The sequence below is a fragment of the Notamacropus eugenii genome, chromosome 2 (assembly GCF_028372415.1).
Source record: "Notamacropus eugenii isolate mMacEug1 chromosome 2, mMacEug1.pri_v2, whole genome shotgun sequence".
NCBI classification, from domain to species: domain Eukaryota; kingdom Metazoa; phylum Chordata; class Mammalia; order Diprotodontia; family Macropodidae; genus Notamacropus; species Notamacropus eugenii.
The window spans coordinates 329,104,061-329,122,158 of NC_092873.1; the positions used below are offsets into that span (position 1 = coordinate 329,104,061).

At 43.1% G+C, this 18,098-nt stretch overlaps 1 protein-coding gene across 1 annotated transcript in view; it reads right to left on the reverse strand.

Annotated features, from left to right (window-relative positions):
- CACNG4 (calcium voltage-gated channel auxiliary subunit gamma 4) overlaps positions 1–13,083 on the reverse strand; it is a 116,567-nt gene extending 103,484 nt beyond the window's left edge. The window contains exon 1 of the mRNA XM_072645472.1: positions 11,958–13,083. Within this exon, the coding sequence (XP_072501573.1) occupies positions 11,958–12,180 (223 nt within the window). The 5' untranslated portion in view covers positions 12,181–13,083. The remainder of the gene's footprint in view (positions 1–11,957) is intronic.
- Between the last annotated feature and the right edge of the window lie 5,015 nt (positions 13,084–18,098).

Below are 18,098 nucleotides of genomic sequence, written 5' to 3' on the forward strand. Positions count from 1 at the left end.
ACTACAGAAGGACAAGCTTTATTATAGCTCTCACATCAGAAGAGTATTATTCAGTACTGTCTTTCTTCTCTTTGATCCCTATACTGCTTAGTACCTTCTCTGGGTGCCCACATAGCATTAGACAATGGCAGATTATAACGATCGTTGTTACTTATTGAGCCAGGAAATGGGTGCAGCTAATACATTGTATAGTGGGCTTCATCACTCCTGGGGAAATACACCTTCAGGACAGATCCTATTTCACATCCTAATTGAGATCTGTCAAGGTTTCTATTTAATGTTCCACTAGCAGCCATTTGGAAATTCTGCCTTTGGGAATTGAATGAAGCAGCTTAATGCTCTTAACAGGAATGAATGTTGAACTGGGAGATCCTTCAGTTGCCTATATTTTCAGACTCGGGAGGTCTGTAAACCAAGAGGAAGGCTGAACTGACCTTGGTGACTCCCTTGGACTTGGTGTGATAAATGATTGCTTTAGTAAAAATTTCCCCTATTCTGCAAGGCAGCAAACACCTGGCAAGCTTTGAACATCACTGGGCACGTTTTTGTCTTCCCTGGGTTCAGTGGGTTAAGGATGCTGTCCACAGAGGTTGAGGATTCTTGAAAGTTTTCTGACAACTGAATTTTCTCAGTTACCATGTGTAAGAATTTTCTCCATCTCTTGACACAGACTTATTCTTAACTGGGGGAAGTGGCAGGATAGACTGAATTACCACCAGTCAATCAATAGGGAGTATTTATTTTATGTGCAATACTATGGAAGATGTTAGACAGTGTTATATATGGAAAGAACATAAGGTCTGAGGACAAAAGACCTAGATTTGAATTATAATAGCTAGAATTTATAAAGCACATTTAAGTTTTAAGTGTTTTTATATATGTTATCTCATTTAATTATCACAACAAGCCTGTGAAGTAAAGTCTGTTATTATCCCCATTTTACAGATGAGGAAATTGAGGCTGAAAAGAGGGTAAGTGATTTGCCTAGCACCACACAGCTAGTAAGTCTCTTAGGCAGAATTTGACCTCTGCTATTTCTTGTTCCCCAAGCGGCACAGTAAGTGGAGTACCCAGCCTAGACCTGAGTTCAAATCCAGCCTCAGATACTTACTAGCTGTATGATGCTGGGCAAGTCACTTAACCCTATTTGCCTCAGTTTCCTCATCTGTAATGTGGGCTGGAAGAGGAACCGACAAACCATTTCAATATCTTTGCCAAGAAAACCCCAAATGGGAACACAAAGAGTTGGACACAACTGAAAACTACTAAACAATATTTTTTGCTGCAAAGCAAGTCATGTGCCTTTCTTGGCTCCTTATCTGTAAAATAAGGCAGTGAAACCAAATGATCACAAAGGCCTTTTCTACTTTCCAGGCTCCTGTTTTCAAGGATCTTACAATCCAATGGAAAAGAGGTAAACGTGAGACAAAGCAGTCTGAATAAATATAGACGGTGTCTGAGTGCAGTTTTAACCTTTAGTAGTTTAAAACTGTACCAAGACCCTGGGATACCCTTTATAAATCCCTGGACTAGATGACATGAGTCTATTAAACATAGGACTTCAGAGGTAGAAACAGGGGGGTGGGGATGGTCTTGAAGCTTGAGCTGCACTTTGGTAGGTAGAAGCTGAGTAGATGAAGAAGAGAAGGGCATATCACTGGTGGTATGATGGAAATCAATGCAATCAGAGGCGTTTGATTCAAATGATGCTTAAGTCAAACAGATAATGTAATATATTTGTGGAGCTGCCAGACCTCAGCCCCTGTGTAATTTAATTTTAACCAGAAAGAAAAGAAAAAAGGAAAGAAGGAAAAGACAAAAGAAAAAAGAATGAATGAATGAAAGAAGGAAGGAAAAAAGGAAGGAAAGAAAAAAGAAGGAAGGAAGAAAGTAAGAAAATAAAGAAAGGCAGTATAGAGTAGTGGAAAGAGCACTGCTAGATTTGGAGACATGAGAGATCATCACTTTTTTGGGGCCTCATTTTCCTCATGCATAAAATAAGTAGACTAGATCTCAGATGATCTCTAAGGTTCCTTCTTTCTCTAAATCCTGTGACCCTATGTTCAATTCTTTCTGAATAGCAATTCTTTATTAGTTAATGTTTGGTTGGAGCAATAATAGCTCGGGAAAGCACCTTAATCTCAAAGAGCAGGGGCTACTATGAGGGTCATAGACTCAGATTTAGATCTAGAGTGGCTTTAGAGCCCATCAACTGGAAGGGGCCTGAGAACAGTTGGTATAACATTTCCATTTTATAGATGAAGAAACTGAGGTCTACAAAAGCTCAAGTAATTTGCTAAAGGTTACTCATCCAGTAAGTGACTGAGTGAAGGTTTGAACCCAGATTCCTTTTTGCAGAAGGGAGGTGCCAGGGAGTTTACACCATAGCTATCCTTAGAGGGTGAGAATGACTCTTTTTTCAGTGAGAGCTAAACCCCCCCCCAAAACAAAAAAAACCCCCAACCCTCTCTTTTCCAGGGGAGTGACCCAATGTCATTAAATTTGTCTTTTTTTCCCTTCCTTCCTCCCTCCCTTCCTCCCTCTCTCCCTCCCTTCCTTCCTTCCTTCCTTCATCTAGAATGAGCTTCAAGTCCTTAATCTAAAGCAGGGGTCTGTATCCTTTTTTGTGTAATGCATTCCTTTGGTAGTTTGGTGAAGTCTATGGACCCCTTCTCAGAAAAATATTCTCAAATGCAGAAAATAAAATAAATAAGATTGCAAAGGAAACAAATTACATTGAAATACAGTTATCAGTTTAAAAACCTGTGTAACTCAAGCCTTGAGGCTGAGATGCAGCATCCCTTCTTTCTTGAACAAGGAGAAGAACAAGGGGCACTGGAAGGTTAAGAATCTTGCCAATGGTCAAACAACAAAAAAGTATCAGAGGCAAGTCTTGAGCCCACACCTTCTTGACTCCATGGCCAGTCTTCTAATGGCCAATTCCAGGCTGCCTCTCAGATGACATTCAAATGACTTTTTGGTTAGTAAAGCAGCTCAGTGTGCATTAGTTTATGTGACCTTCAAAACAGCCTTTTGAAGTTGGTATCACAGATATTATTATCCCCACTTTACCGATGAGAAAACTCAGTCTCAAAGAGATTCAATATAACACTCTCATTTTAGAGAGGAGGAAACTGAGGCCCAGAGAGATTAAGTATACTATACCACAGGCCTATGGCGAAGGAGGCATCTAAGGTAGGATTTGAACCCAGGTTTTCTGAACTTTAGGGCTAGCCTAAAGTTCTTAGGCTATGCCTCTTACATAGTAGGGCTACTGGCAAAATCAGGATTTGAATCCAGGTTTTCTGACTTTAAGTCCAATACTCACTTTACTATAGTTCACTGTAGAAAGTGTCATGAACCTAGTGATTTAACTCTTTTAAACAGGAATAAGATATTGCTGAAAGGATCTTAATTACTGAAACTTAAATTCCAGTTGAGCAGCTCAGTGGATAGAGTGCTGGGCCTGAAGTCAGGAAGACTCATCTTCATGAATTCAAATCTGGCCTCAGACACCTACTAGCTGTGTGACCCTCAACAAGTTGCTTAACCCTGTCTGCCTCAATTTCCTCATCTGTAAAGTAGTTGGAGAAAAAAATGGCAAAACCACTCCTATCTTTGCCAAAAAAGCTCCAAATGGTGTCATGAGGGGTCAAAAATAGTCATAGTTATAAAAGTCAGTGACAACAAAAGACCAACTCGTCCAGAATAGGAAACTCTGACCTGTTTGACTTGGCACCCCTGCACAACGACAACATAGGTTTCCTTACGTTTCCCATATTTCTAAAGCATTCCTTGACCTTGACTAAAACCTCAATCCAAGAAAAATTTTGCAAAAAGCTTGCTTTAAAGAGAGGTCCACTTTTCTCCATAGTCTTTCAGAAGTCTCCAGTATGGTGTCCCCTCTCAAAGCTGACTCTGTGCTTGGGCATTCACTCAGCCTGAATGTGCGGTCAAAAGTGTAGAATCTAAAAGGACACAAGTGATAATCTTACTGTATTGTACAGCGGTCAGAGAACACCTGGAATATTTTACTCATTTCTGTATGCTACATTTTAAGAGCAAGTTAGAGAACACGCTAGAAAAATAAGAGATAACCTCTCTTCCCTTTGTTACTGTGTTATAGCACTCCTCCCTAGCCCCATACTTCAGGGAGCAGTGATTTCTAATTCTGTTCCATACAGGAGCAGGCTCTCCTTAGCATAGATTTCCTACTACTTTCCTGCCTGAAAGAGTGATCCAGGGACCTAGAAATCATGCTATATGGAGAAATAGCTGAGGTAACTAGAGGTGTTCCACCTGAAGAAGGAGAAGATTTAAAAGTAGGACATGCTGGTGGTCCCCAAGTATATGAAATGCTTAAGAAACGGGGTTAGATTTATCCTGGAGTTCCATAGTAGAAGTAGGACCAATAAATAGAATAAAAGTTTAAAGGAGGAAGATTTCAATATAGAACTTTCTAATATTTGAAAATGTGCAACAATGGAAAGGCTGCTCCATGGGACAGTAAGATCCCCATCATTGGAGATGTTCAATCAGAAACTCTGTGATATGTTTTGGCCTGATTGACCACTTAATATTAACTTGAGACTCCAATTAATCCCAGTATTAAGGTTCAGGTTATCCTGTCCATAAGAGATACTATAAAGGAGATTTCTATATGCAACTGAGGTTGTATTAAATGCTCTCGTTCTACTCAGAGATTCAATGATTCTTTTTCTTGTACCCAACATGCCACTGGCCCAGAGTCAGTGGCACTTTGTAAATATGCATTGACTTTATTTGATGTATGAGTTGGCAGGACATCATTCTCACCTTCTCTTTCAAGCTTTTTATATCACTAGATGCTATATTGTCTGCCAGGGTTGTTCCCATGTTTATAAATGAAGCTCAAAAGAGATGACATATGTAAAGCATTTTGCAGACCTTAAAGCACTGTATAAATGCCCTCTGTTAAGTGACTGATCTTGGTAGAGGAACAGAGGCAGCCCCTTTCCACACCAGTATTTCTCTAGAATTACTTTAGAAATAAACAGTTGGCTGTTGTTTTAGTGTTGGGGATCCAAAGCTGAGACTATTGCTGAACCTGCATTGTTAACACCTGGCCAAAAGGGAGTGGGAAGGCTTGCAAATTCTTTGTTGACCAATCATAGTAGTAATTTTTTTTTCTCTTTTGCCTTTGCTTTCAACCTATTGCTTTCTTTGTGGGGCTCAGATGACACAGAGTAGAGTCCCTATCTTTTTCCTGGCTGTTGCTTCATGCTTACATTTGATCAGGGGAGAGAGTGTTGGGCTTGGAGTCAGGAATACTCCTCTTCCTGAGTTCAAATCTGGCCTCAGACATTTATTAGCTGTGTGACCCTGGGCAAGTCACTTAACCCTGTTTGCCTCAGTTTCCTTATCTGTACAGTGATCTGGAGAAGGTAATAACAAAACATTCCAGTATCTTTGCCAAGAAAACCCCAAATGAGGTCACAAAGAATCATATAAGACAGAAGATGACTGAACAAAAACAAAATCTGCCCCTTAGGTATGTACGGGTTTCAGTTTTCTTTTTAGTGATTTATACAATCCAATGAAATTGATTTAATTAAAGCTGAATATTTATTACCTGGAGATGCTGTGTGGCACAGTGGAAAGAATGCTGTATTTGAAGTCTGCACTTCTAGAGTGACTTTCAACAAGTCAGTTTGCCTTTTCGGGTTTCAGTTCCCTGATTTCTAAAATGAAGGGGTTGGGCTAGGTAACATTTAAGATCCATTTTAATACTAAATCCATCATGTGATGATGCTAAATGTTTGTTCTGGGCACTGTCTTCCACTAAAGTTCAACAGAGGGATCTTGGGTTCTGGGGGGCTATATTGCATTACGTCCCTATATACTCTATCTACTGCACCACCTAGTTGCTCTTAAGAGGCAGAGCCTAGATTCAAACACCCAGATCTCTTTCATGTATCTAATATACACTGAGTGCTATGCTAAGAGCCAACAGCCCAGGCTGTAAAGGGTTTGAGCTTTTCTTCCAGTAATGGATTTTATATCTATTATTCAAGGACAAGTTTGACTAAATTCAGAAATTTAACCCCAGAGGATTGTGTGCAAGGTAAATTTTGGGAGTATAACTCATGCAGACCATCTACAAAAGCATGGAAGTATTATTTGTATGGTCAGGGAGAATCTCACAGTGCTCAGATTATGGATACTTGAAGTACTGAAATATGTGCAAGACACATCACTTATGGGCCTCCTCTGAGGCTTAGGTCCCCAGGCTTAAATGACCTCCAATGTCCTTTCCTTATATGTCATCCTGTGCACTAAATGTTGTGGCTGTCAATGATGATATTAATGAAATATCTCTTTCTCAATATCCGCCAGTCTTCACTCCATGGATCAAAATAGCTGCCAAATCTTGTTGTTTCTGCCCCCATGCCATCTCTTACCTTTGACCCTTTCTCTCTACTCCCATGGCTGCTATCTTAGTTCAGACCCTTATCTCTCCTTACCTGGGTTATTGCAACTGCTTGATAGTTGGTGTTTCAGACTCAAGTCTCTCCTCATTCCACTTCATGGTATACCCTGCTGCCAAGTTTTTCTTAAATGCAGATCTAACCATGTCAGGCTCTATTCAGTCAACTCCAGTGACTTTCTGTTGCTTCTGGGATAAATTCCTCCATTTAGATTTTAAAGCCCTTCACAACCTGCCCACAACCTGTCTTTCCAGTCTCTGTGGACATCACTCCTTTCCCCACAATCTAACCAAGCTGGATTCCTCTCTGTTCCTTGCACAGAACACTCCATCCTTTGCCTTGGCTGTTCCGCTTTTTCTGCAATGCACTCTTCTCTAACTCTGCTTTACAGAGTTGCTATCTTCTTCTAAGATGCAATTTTTTTCTGCATGAAACTTTCCTTGATCCCCTCAACAGCTGCTGTTTTCTCTCTCAATTTTGTATTATCTGTGTTGTAGATATTTATTCATTCCTATCTATGCTGTATACATTTTTGTACATACTTATTTTCTTCAATAGCATGTAGGCTCATTGTGAGGAGGGATTATTTATTTCTTTGTACTTATGTACTCAGTACCTGGCACATAGTAGGTGCTTAATGAATACTTGATAATGATGGTCTTTTACCTGCCCATGACTATGCTAGGTATCATGCCAAAGAATATGAGGCATGGTTCCTGGAGAAACAGGCCAATCTGAAGTGCAGGGTGGGCATAGTACAAAGACAATTCAGGAAATCTTAGCTGATAGGGTCTGAGTATCTGTATGGAACTGGGAAAAATCCAAGCATCCCTCTGGGCTATGTGACTGGTCCATCACAAGGAAATTTTATACCCTCACAGCTTAGCACTCATCCTCACCTAAACCCAAGGGGAGAAATGAGGTCCATCAGTTAATGAAAACCTAGAAACTATCGAGAAAGTTATCCTGATGGGTATGGTTCTCTCTTTTCCCACACCACACGCTACCTTTGATCTAAGTCCATTCCTTAATGGTGCTATTCATTGTAATTACTCTGAAATATAACCCTAACAGATTGCCTGGAGCTTTAAATATATTTGATGACAGACTCACTTTGAGGGTGGCTGGATCTACTGGTGGAAAATAACCTAAGAGTGAAGCATACTATTGATAAGCTGCCTGAAAATCCTTAAGAATGCAAAAGTGATAGGTTTAGGTGTTCCATTTGCTGCCTCATGCAATATTTCTGAATCAGAAATATGCATTTTTAATGATAATAGGAATTGGTTTGGATTTAATGCCTTAGATCTATTATCTTTGAAACAGGTTACCACAAACCATGTTAAATATGAGAGAAAAAGCTCAGGTGGGCCTTCCCTTCTCTTTTTCCTTCCCCCAAAACTCTGATTTGTTTTTATTCATGGCACCATCAAGATTACAGGCAGACTGAAGCCTCTTGTAGACTGTAGGCACATCTACTTCTTAGATGTGTCTTTATGAGATAAGGATGATCTAGCTGCTGGGAACTAACAGAAATTATCAGCCTAGTGATCAAAGGGAAAATGAAGAATTCTAAAATGAGCTTTCAAAGACAGCTGACCTGTACGGACATCAGATCATTAAATGTTTCCTTCTCCCAGAGTCTGGTTCTTGGGATCTAAAACATGTGGCTCTATGGCACAAAAATAGCTTAGCTAGGCTGAGGCCTAGAAAGGCAATTTATTATTCTCTTTTTCTGAGTTTGTTTTGTTATCTTGCTAACCTCAACTTAACGCTGTCCCAATGAACATCAAGCATAAAAAAACTCCAAAAGTGCCTGCAAAATAATAGGACATATCAATTTAATCATGAAGAGGAATGAATAAAGGCATGAGCCATGACATTCTGGAAGGGCCAGCTGAGCTTCTTTCTAGATTATGGAAGTCATTTTCAATTTTTATTTTTGTGGGGTTCCCCACAATCTCTGCTATTGAAAAGACAATCCCTGTTATACTCCAAATGAGACAATATTAGGAAAACACTTGGCACAGTGCTTGGCATATAGGAGATGCTTCACAAATGCTTATTCCCTTCCTTTCCTTCACTAAAAGGTGAGCTATGAAACTCAGATATTGCCATAAAAATACCAGTGGATTTAGCCTATCTCAAGGACCAATCATATTCTTATCAGCAGTGGGAATTGTATGTTAAGGTTCAACTGTATGTTATTGCTTGAAATACATAGTACACAATGAAAAGAAAGCCAAACCTCCAGTTATAGGATCTGGAATAGAATAACCATTAATATAGTGACTACTATTTGGCAGGCGTTGTGCTAATTATTATCATATTTGATCCTCACAACAATGCTGTGAGGTGGGTGTTTTTATTTCCATTTTCCAGATGTGGAAAACAGAGGCAAAAAGAAGTAAACCAGATAGCTCAAGGTCACTTAACTGGTTAAGTGTCTGAGGCCAGATATGAACTCAGGAAAAAAAGTCAAAGAGATTCCAAGCCCAGCATTCTAACCATCATGCTACCTAGCTGCCCAGCTGCTCATGATCTATGGTCAAACTATGACCTGGGTTTGAATTCTTTTACTGACCTTGGGCAAGTAAATTCTTAATTAATCTCTTAATCACTTAATCTCTCTGGGTTTTAGCTTCCTTATCTGTACAATGATGAGGTTGGTTTAGATTATCTCTAAGGTCCCTTCCAGCTTCACATCTGAGATCCTATGTAACCTTCTGTTTGTGGTGGAGGGCGTACAGCTTCAGGGATTTGTTTTTGCCATGAAGGTATTTAAAAAACATGAGGATAATGGGGATATTTCATGTGTTTAGATCTCAGGTGCTGGTGGTAGGTAGTGACGTGGGTGTCTTTTCTGGATTAGAAGAGTAGGTGTTCAAGAGCTAAGCAATTTCATAAAAGGAATGGTATTTTTCAAAAGAGAGGAAGGAGGGGGAGAATCTCCTGATCCTACATGCTTTCTTGTTTATCCAAGTCTTTGAGGGTCTATTGATTTCACACTTAGTATTACCTGAAGTCTCCATTTAGCTCTGGCATTAAGCTGCGAGGTACCAAGTGGATTCTTAATATGTAAAATGTGAGGGAGGGGAGAGAGGGAGGAGGAACGGAAAAAGAAGTAGGTGGAGAAGAGTAGGAGATGACAGGATTAGAGATGAGAAAATAATTTCAGTCAAAGAATTCAGAAGAAGCTGGAACTGACAGCTCTAGCTCATCCTTAAAGAGGAAAACAGTATCTAGTGTCTTGAACACTTCTGTTGTGTAGGTTTATGAGAGATTAAAGAGTTGGGAAGAACCTCAGAGATCATACAGTCCAACTTCCTCATTGTGCTGAAGAGGAAACTGAGGCTCAGAGAAATTGTCACTTACCAGAGGTCATAGAAGTCTAAGTGGCAGAGCCTGAAATTCAAAGCCCACTGTTAACCCTAAATCCATTGTTCTTACCACTGGGCTAGGCTGCTTTAATAAATGTGTGTTGAAAACAGAAGAACTTTGCAATGTCAGTCTCTTTTTTATTGGATTTACCAGACTAGATTGCCTAATAATAGATCCCTAGATTGAAAGTTGAACAGAGGCAGAGAGAGAAAGGGACAGACACAGAGAAAAACACACAGAGAAGAGACGGTCAGAGACACACAGAAGTGAGAGAGAGAAAGAGAGGGGAGAGGGAGGGAGAGAGAGAGAGAGAGAGAGAGAGAGAGAGAGAGAGAGAGAGAGAGAGAGAGAGAGAGAGAGAGAGAGAGAACAAAGAGACACGGATACACAGAGACAGAGAGAGGCAGAGAGAGACAAAGAGAGACACATATACATAGAAAGACTGAGACAGAGGGAGAGACAGAGACAGAATGACTTGACCAAGGTCACACAGTTGCTTCTCCAGTAAAACTCCTTTTTCTATTTCCCCCACCTTTCCATCAACCCACAACTCTAAAAGACTGAATGGCTTGCTTAAATTACAGGGAGAATTTCAGATTAGGTGGATTGAAGAAATTCCTAAATAATTTCATAGATTCTGAAACAGACTAGAGAGACTTCCAAAATACTCTCTGGTGATATTTAAAGCACTTCTAACTGGCACGATGAAGCCACAGTCCTTCGTAGAGGGAGCCGGCTTCATTCTGTATGTTTTCCTAGGATGTCCCGTCCTAGGCTGTTTGGAAACAGCCACCTGTTTCTTTCAAGTTGCTGCAGCTGCATTGGTCCAGTGACTGCGTGGTAGTGAAGGCCGGCTAGCACATTGGAGGAACCAGGTGAGTGACCCGGGGATTCTTCTCCATCTACCTCATTCTTCCCCATTTTATTCAGCTGTTTGCCACCCGAGCCCTAGCCTCCATCTCAGCCCTCAGGGGAGATAGGCATTCGTTTTGACTTCTGGAGAATCCCTGTCCCAAGCAGAGAACGGACCACACACACTCCTAATTCCTGCTTTCCAGGGTTTAGGTACACGGTTACTCGCTCTAATTCGGCCCGCCTGGCAGGCCTGCTCTCTGATACCGCCGGCGAGAGTTGACGTGGCCACCGCCACCATCACTGTCACCGTCACCCAACGTCCCTGGGTCCCGCCACGAGACTAAGGGGAGGGAGCGATTGCTTGCCGATTCTGGGTTCTGTCCGTGCCTCCCACATTCCGGCCTCCCGGAGGGCTCCCACCCTTCCCTGAGAAGTGGCGAAGGACTCCGGCAGATGTGCGGCTCGGTGGTTAGTACCTGGTCCGCACCCCGACCAGCCCCTGAGGAGACCAGAGCAGCCGCCGCTTGTGCGGCTGCCAGCACAGCTCCTAGCTGCCCACTTTGGCTGCACCGTGGAGCGCGGGAGCCCGCCCCAGGGAGCGGCTGGAGCAGAGAATGACCGGAGGCCCCAAGCCTCCCCAGCCCCCCGTCCTCGTCCCCATCCGCCCCTCCCGACGATTGCCCGTTCCCATAGCAGTTGCACAGACACTGGTTGCCAAGCAACCTTCTCCCCTTCCCCTATCCCCCTCCCTCCTTTTCTCCTTCTCTTTCTCTTTTTCCTCCTCCCCTCCCCTTTTTCCTCCCTCTCTTCTTCGTTCCACCCCACCCCTTCTTCTCGCCTTCACCCCGACCCCTTCAGTCGGAACCACCCGACTTGGCCACGTCGGGAGCCCTCTGGCTGGTGTGTGTGTGTATGTGTGTGTGTGTTTGGGGGGGGGAGGGTGTCGGGAGACAGGGGTGGGGGGGTAGGAAGAAAGGTAGCTGGGACGCATATAGGTGGAAGGAGGGTGCATAGAAATTGGGGAGGTTTGGTGCACCTGGGAGAGCAGAGGTGGGTCCACCTCTGGACAACGAAGGGACTTGGCTTACTTAGGGCACCATCCTCTTTGTGTGCCGCTCCATCCAACCCCTTCTTTCATCCCTCCCTAGAGCTCAAGGGGCAGCTGCTTCTCCTCCTCGCCTCCTCGTGGCCCCTCTGCCTCCCCACCCCTGTCCCCGGGAGAGGGGTGTCAAGGGGGGGCGGGGCAGGACATACCTTCGATGCAGCAGACCCGCCACAGGCCGGAGTGCGTGAGGTCGCCTCGGGCTGCTTGGCGGGGCGGGCCGCCTTCGTCCATGGTCAGGTTGGTCCCGTTGCAGATGTGAGCGCTGGAGTAGAGCCAGTAGTCGGTGCCGATGGCGATAGCCATAAGGGAGAAGGCGGCGAAGGCTCCAGCGGTGGTCAGCAGCATCTGAAGCCCGCGGTCGCATCGCACCATGGTGGGCGCCTCATAGTCTGCCCCGAACCCCCTCCCCGCAACGCTGCCTCCCTCTCCTGGCGCTAGGAGGTCGTGCGGGGGAAGGCACTGAATGAGGCTTAGGGGTGGGGGTGCCACGGGGATGCCCTGGGGAAAAGGGCAGAGAGCAAGCTCTTCTCCTCGAGGCCGAGTCCAGCAGGACTGACTCTCCGGACCCTTGACCAACTCAGCGTGGTTTGCCTCCCGTTCTCCTTCTCCCGGGCACCAGCACCGCCCCCTCCCAGCTCGGCCCCCAAGCGCTTGGGCTCAAACTCCCGATGCTCAGAGTCTAAGGCTTGGTCGTGCGGGGCTGGCTGACTGCTGGCGGCCAGGGGGCTCCTCCCCTCTCCTTTTCTTCCCTCCCCTCCTCTTCTCTCCCCTCCTCTTCTCTTTTTTCCCTCCCCTCCTCTCTCTTTTCTTTCCCTATAGTCCTCTGTTTCCCCTCCTTCTTTCCATCCCTACCCCTCTCCTCTGGTTTCTTCTCCACTCTGCCTTCCTCTATTACCTCCTCCCCCTTACGAGTTTCGATTTATCTCCTTCCTCTGTTTTATTATTATTGTTTCTCCTCTCCTCTCCCCTCCTCAAACTCACTCTTCTCTTCTGGTTCATTGACTGTATTAAAGCGGAGAAAAGGGAGGGAGTGGGAGCTGACAGCAGACCTGAAAGAAAACCTATTCCTCAGCCCTTCCATCAGCCACCTCCCTCCTACTGAGCTGGACAGCCGCTCCACGCTCCACTGGGGGCCTAGGAGAGAAAATGTATTCTGTGAAACAGTCAGCCCTCGTCTTAGCCTAGCAGCTAGCATGGGAGAGGGGTGTGCCTCATCTATGTCACTGTCAGTCAGTCTTGTTGTTTCCCTCTCCCCTGTTATGCTTGTGACAGTTGAAAGACAACTAGTCAACTCACCGTAGCCTCTCTCCTGGTGATCCGGCAGGAGGAGTGGTGGTAGTGGGGGGCGAGGGGAATTTGGTAACGGGAGGGGAGGAGCGCTATTCTGCTTCCCTAGACGAAACCTCACAGATGTAGCAACTTCGTGGGCTAGGCAAATCATCTGAAATCAGGCAGTATTTGTCTGGTTGCTGCCTAGAGACGAGTCGGGGAGCAAGGAACGAAAGAGCACCCCCCTCTGTCCCTAGGGACACTGTCTCCTCTACCCTATTCTAAAGCGTCCTCTCACCCCCACCCCCATACACACACTTGCAGCACACACACTTCTTTGTCTCTTCAACATAGCTCATGGTCTGCAAAGAGATCCTCATATAGGACAAGGGGACAGACCAGTGGGATAGAGCAAGAACTAGGGGAAGACAAAACAGGCATCTCTTTAAGGCCCAACATGCAGAAGGGTGGGTCACAACCCTTTTTAACAAGGCTTAAAAAAAAGATAAATGCACCTATTTTCAATGACAGAAATCTCAGCTGTCATTGAAACAGGATTTTATTGTGTGTACTAAGTGGAAGGAGCTCTGGAGTCAGAAAACAGAAAATCCCATGTGATAATAATTGTGTGACCTTGGACGAGTCATTGCAAAAGTCTGTACCTCTGTTTCCTTATCTGCAAAAAAGAGAAGGCTGAACTCAATGGCTGGATGTCACCTTCTAGTTTTAGATCCAGGCTTTTATAATGCTATACTTCATCCTAAGTCACCTGTTAGTAATAATAATTAACATTTATATGGTGTCTACTACATGTCAGGCACTGTGCTAAATGCTTTTACAATTGTCTCATTTGATCCTTGCAACAATCCTAGGAGCTAAGTGCTATTTTTCAAGGCAAACAGAGGTGAAGTGACTTGCCCAGCGTCATTCAGCTACTAAATGTGTGAGGTTGGATTTGAACTCAGCTCTGCTTGGCTCCTCTAGATCTAGCTCTCTATCTGCTGTCCCAACTAGCTCAATCAATCAATCACCCAGTCACCCCCTTTTATTAAGCACCTATTATATGCTGGGCACTGGGGATACAAAAAGAGGCAAAAGACAGACCCTATCCCCAAGGAGTTTACAATCTAATGAAGGAGACATGCAAACAAATAGATACAAAGCAAATTGTATCTAGGATAAATAGGAAATAACGGAAGTAAGGCACCAGAATTAAGGCTGGGGAATGCTTCCTGTAAAAAATATTATTTTAGATGGGACTTAGAGGAAGTCAGGGAGGTCAATAGTTGGAGTGGAGGAAGGAGAGGGTTCTCAGAAAGAATGCCCAGAGCTGAGAGATGGAATCTCAGTACCTGACACATAGTAGGCACTTAATAAATGTTTGTTGATTAATTTCTCCTCCCTTCTCTCACTCCCCTCCTGTTCTATCTCATTAATGTGACACATCCTTGGAATTTTTTCCCAGCTTAGCTTTGCTATCAATTACCCTTTGACTCTTTTCCCACCTTCCACTTCTCCCTACATTTTCTTTCCTAATTAGATGGCTTTGCTAATAACATTACCCCCACTTGGGGAAAGAGCCTTGTAGTTCCTTTCAATCTATGTTCCTTTTTAGAAATCTGGCTGTAAATTAATCTCTTCAAAGAAACCTTCCCAGACTAACCTTACTTTTGATTATTCCCTTAACTTTCTGATCCTTCAACATTTATGTAGGAGATATAGGTATGCTCAGGCAAGCCCTTTTACATTTATGTAAAATGTAATCCTCTCCCCATTATTTCATCCCTGTGAATGTTCCCTCCATTACTGCCAATTACAATTCTTCCATGCCTCCTCATCCTGTCTGATTTTTTCCCCCAAATCCTTTATAACAGATCTGTACCAGAAGTCACCCTCTAAGTCTTTAATGTTTTGCAGATACCACTAAATTATGACCATTGACAAACATTTACCTGGTTTTCATGTTGCATGAAGTACTAGTAATGTAAAGAGTCCTGGGACTTATCTTTCTAAGAGTTTGCAATTGAGTTTCAGAGTCTGAACTTACATATTGGTGTAACTATCATATTAGATATTAGGTGGAGCAAAGTTTGACTGGAGATCTTTTTTTTCTTTTCCTTTTCCTCCTCCTCCTCCTCATTTTCTCCTTCTCTTCTTTTCCTTCTCTTCCTCCTCCTCCTCCTCCCAGTAAGAAAAGGAGGGGAGTTGATTCTTCCAAAAGCATTCTTTTTCCTCTTACTGGACAGCCCATTACAAGACTTTCTTTTAGTCTCCACTTCTACTGCCTACATTTTGCCTGGAGATTTTTCCTGAGGTTCCCTTAATCTAGCAATCTGAATCTGGCGACACTATGTTCTTTTGAGCTTTAGCCTAGAGATGAATTGTCCTGATTTATTTGGGTTTTTCTATCTCTGATATTTTAGGAGCCTCTAAATTAAAGCCAGATAGATGGCATGGTAGGTAGAGTGCTGAGCCTGAAGTCAGAAAGATCTGAGTTCAGATGTGACCTCAGACACAAGTGTGACCCTTTGCAAACTTCTTAACCTCTGTCTGCCTCAGTTTCCTCAACTGTAAAATGGGGATAATAATAGGACCTACCTTTCAGGATTGTTATGAGGATGAAATGAGACAATAGTTTTAAAGTGCTTGGCAAAGTAGATCCAGGTTTTTTCTCTGTCCTTGTGTGTGTTCATCCTTCATTTTAGAAGACCATGACATCAGAGAACTGATGACATGACTTGCACTTGACTTTGTTTTGAGTGAGGGAGGGCTGGGCAAGGTCACCAGCTTCACTTTCTCCTCCTGAGTCATCTGGATCCAGTGACCAGATAGCAGGATGACTGGAGACAACCCAGGATGCAGTGGGAGACCTTGGCCTTTTTAGGCTAAGGCCTTTTCAGGTTCTCACTGAGAGGGAGGTAATGCCCATTCAGTGAATAGGCCTCTTTAAGGAGTAGTCAGGGAATGGTCTCTTTAATGAGCAAAAGAAAAAATAACTAAATCAAGCTGGAAGGAAACAGTAACTACTGGTAATCGCTTTAAGTCAGGAGGGTCCAGAGGACAGTCGTTAAGTGGAGCTTGGGCTGGACCTATTACTGTCCAGTCTATGGGCTTCAGAGTGCACTGGGTTTAAGGTTTTGGAAAAGAAAGAAAGGAAGGAAGGAAGGAAGGAAGGAAGGAAGGAAGGAAGGAAGGAAGGAAGGAAGGAAGGAAGGAAGGAAGGAAGGAAGGAAGGAAGGAAGGAAGGAAGGAAGGAAGAAAGATGCCCCAAGTTAACTGGGCAGCCTCTGGCCATCCAAATTTACCTTCCTTTGGAGAGAAGAAGGAAGGGAAGAGGGAGACAGAAGGGAGAGAATGAGTTGTTGCTCAGCTACCTGGGCCCCACTCAGGCAGCTCTGTCTACCCACCGGTTGTGTTCATCCTTTATTTTTGAAGAAGACCATGACATCAGAGAAATGATATGACTTGCACTTGACTCTGTCCTGTTTCCTTGTTCAAAGCCCAACCATTTTATCTAGATGAATTCCTGCCCTTTGTGTTCTATTCAGGTTTGGTTTGGGGAATTCTTTGGTTAGATTGCCCAAGGCTTGGAAATTTAGAAGTAAATGACATATTCAAGGTTACATCCCCTAGTCCATCATTGGAGTGGGTTCTCCTGTCATTTTAATATTAATTCTCTCATTGTTAAACAATCAGAGTTGATTGCCAGTCTCAGGAAAACCCCCTCTTTCAAGGGCATATAAACTGTGAGCCCACTACCATGAGTCATCTTTGTTCAAAGAGAGGCAGCCAAATGACCATTACTTTTATTAACAAAATGCTAGCATTATTAATAAATGATTAATTACCCCAGAAACTATGTCTCTTGAACTTTTTAAATGTCACACCCACCAGCATTTGTCATTTCCTTTTCTGTCATATGAGTCAATCTAATAGATGTGAGTTGATATCTCAAAGTTGAAAAATCCTAGAATTTGGGTTGGAAGCTTGAATCTCCAACCTGGTTAAATTCTGCACATTTTCAGTTAGCTACTGGCATCCTTCTTTTGCATCTTCCTGGCCCAGAATATATAGACATGTAATACAAAGCATTAATGATTGATCATGGTTATTTATATGAAAAACAATCAAGAAATAGTCAAAAAGATAATATAAAACATGAGGGAGGGAGCTGGGAAGCTCCTTTGGAGTTTTTCCTCCATCCTTAATGGGATGTGGTGACAACCAGTAGCTCTACTTTGTATTCTTTGTTCCAGTGTGCAAAGATTGGACTTTAAGAACCCCTTCATTATTTCTTAATGCTGGAACTCACATTAAGAAATGCCTTCAGGGACCAGACTACCATAGCATTCCTACTAGTTTGAAACACCTTCCCTCATTTGCCTCATCTTCCTAGAAACCTCCAGGTGCCACCAAAGTCTGCTACCTGGTTAAAAAAATTGCAATAGTCCTAGTTTCTTTTAGGACTTCTGAGAGACTCTGGGTTTGTTTAGATTGCAACTCTCAGAATTCCCAGGGAGGTTTCAACCCCCTTTCCCTGACTCTGGAGAAATCAGTTTTCAAACATGTGCAAAGTACTTCTAAGTACCTAGGTATTCTGGGAAAAGTAACTAACCAAAAATTCCATCCAACAATGCTTTATTAAGCAACTAAGGCATATAAGATCTCAAACTCACATTCTACTAGCTTAGCATATGGCACTAGGCAATGTTATCTAATTGCTGGATTAACTAAGGGATATTTATTTGTGTTTGTTTGGATCTCTTTTAAGAGTTCTTCCTTGGAACATACAGTCTGTCTTCCAAATGGCTGTGTGATCCTGGTGCAAGTTATTTAACCGCTGTTTGCCTCAGTTACCTCATCTGTAAAATAGGGATAATAATAGCACCTACCTCTCATCATAGTTGTGAAAATCAAATGAAATAATAGTTGTAAAGTGCTTAGCACAGTGCTTGGCACATAGTAGATGCTATATAAATGTTAGTTATTATGTTGTTGTCATGATTATTATTCCAAATTCT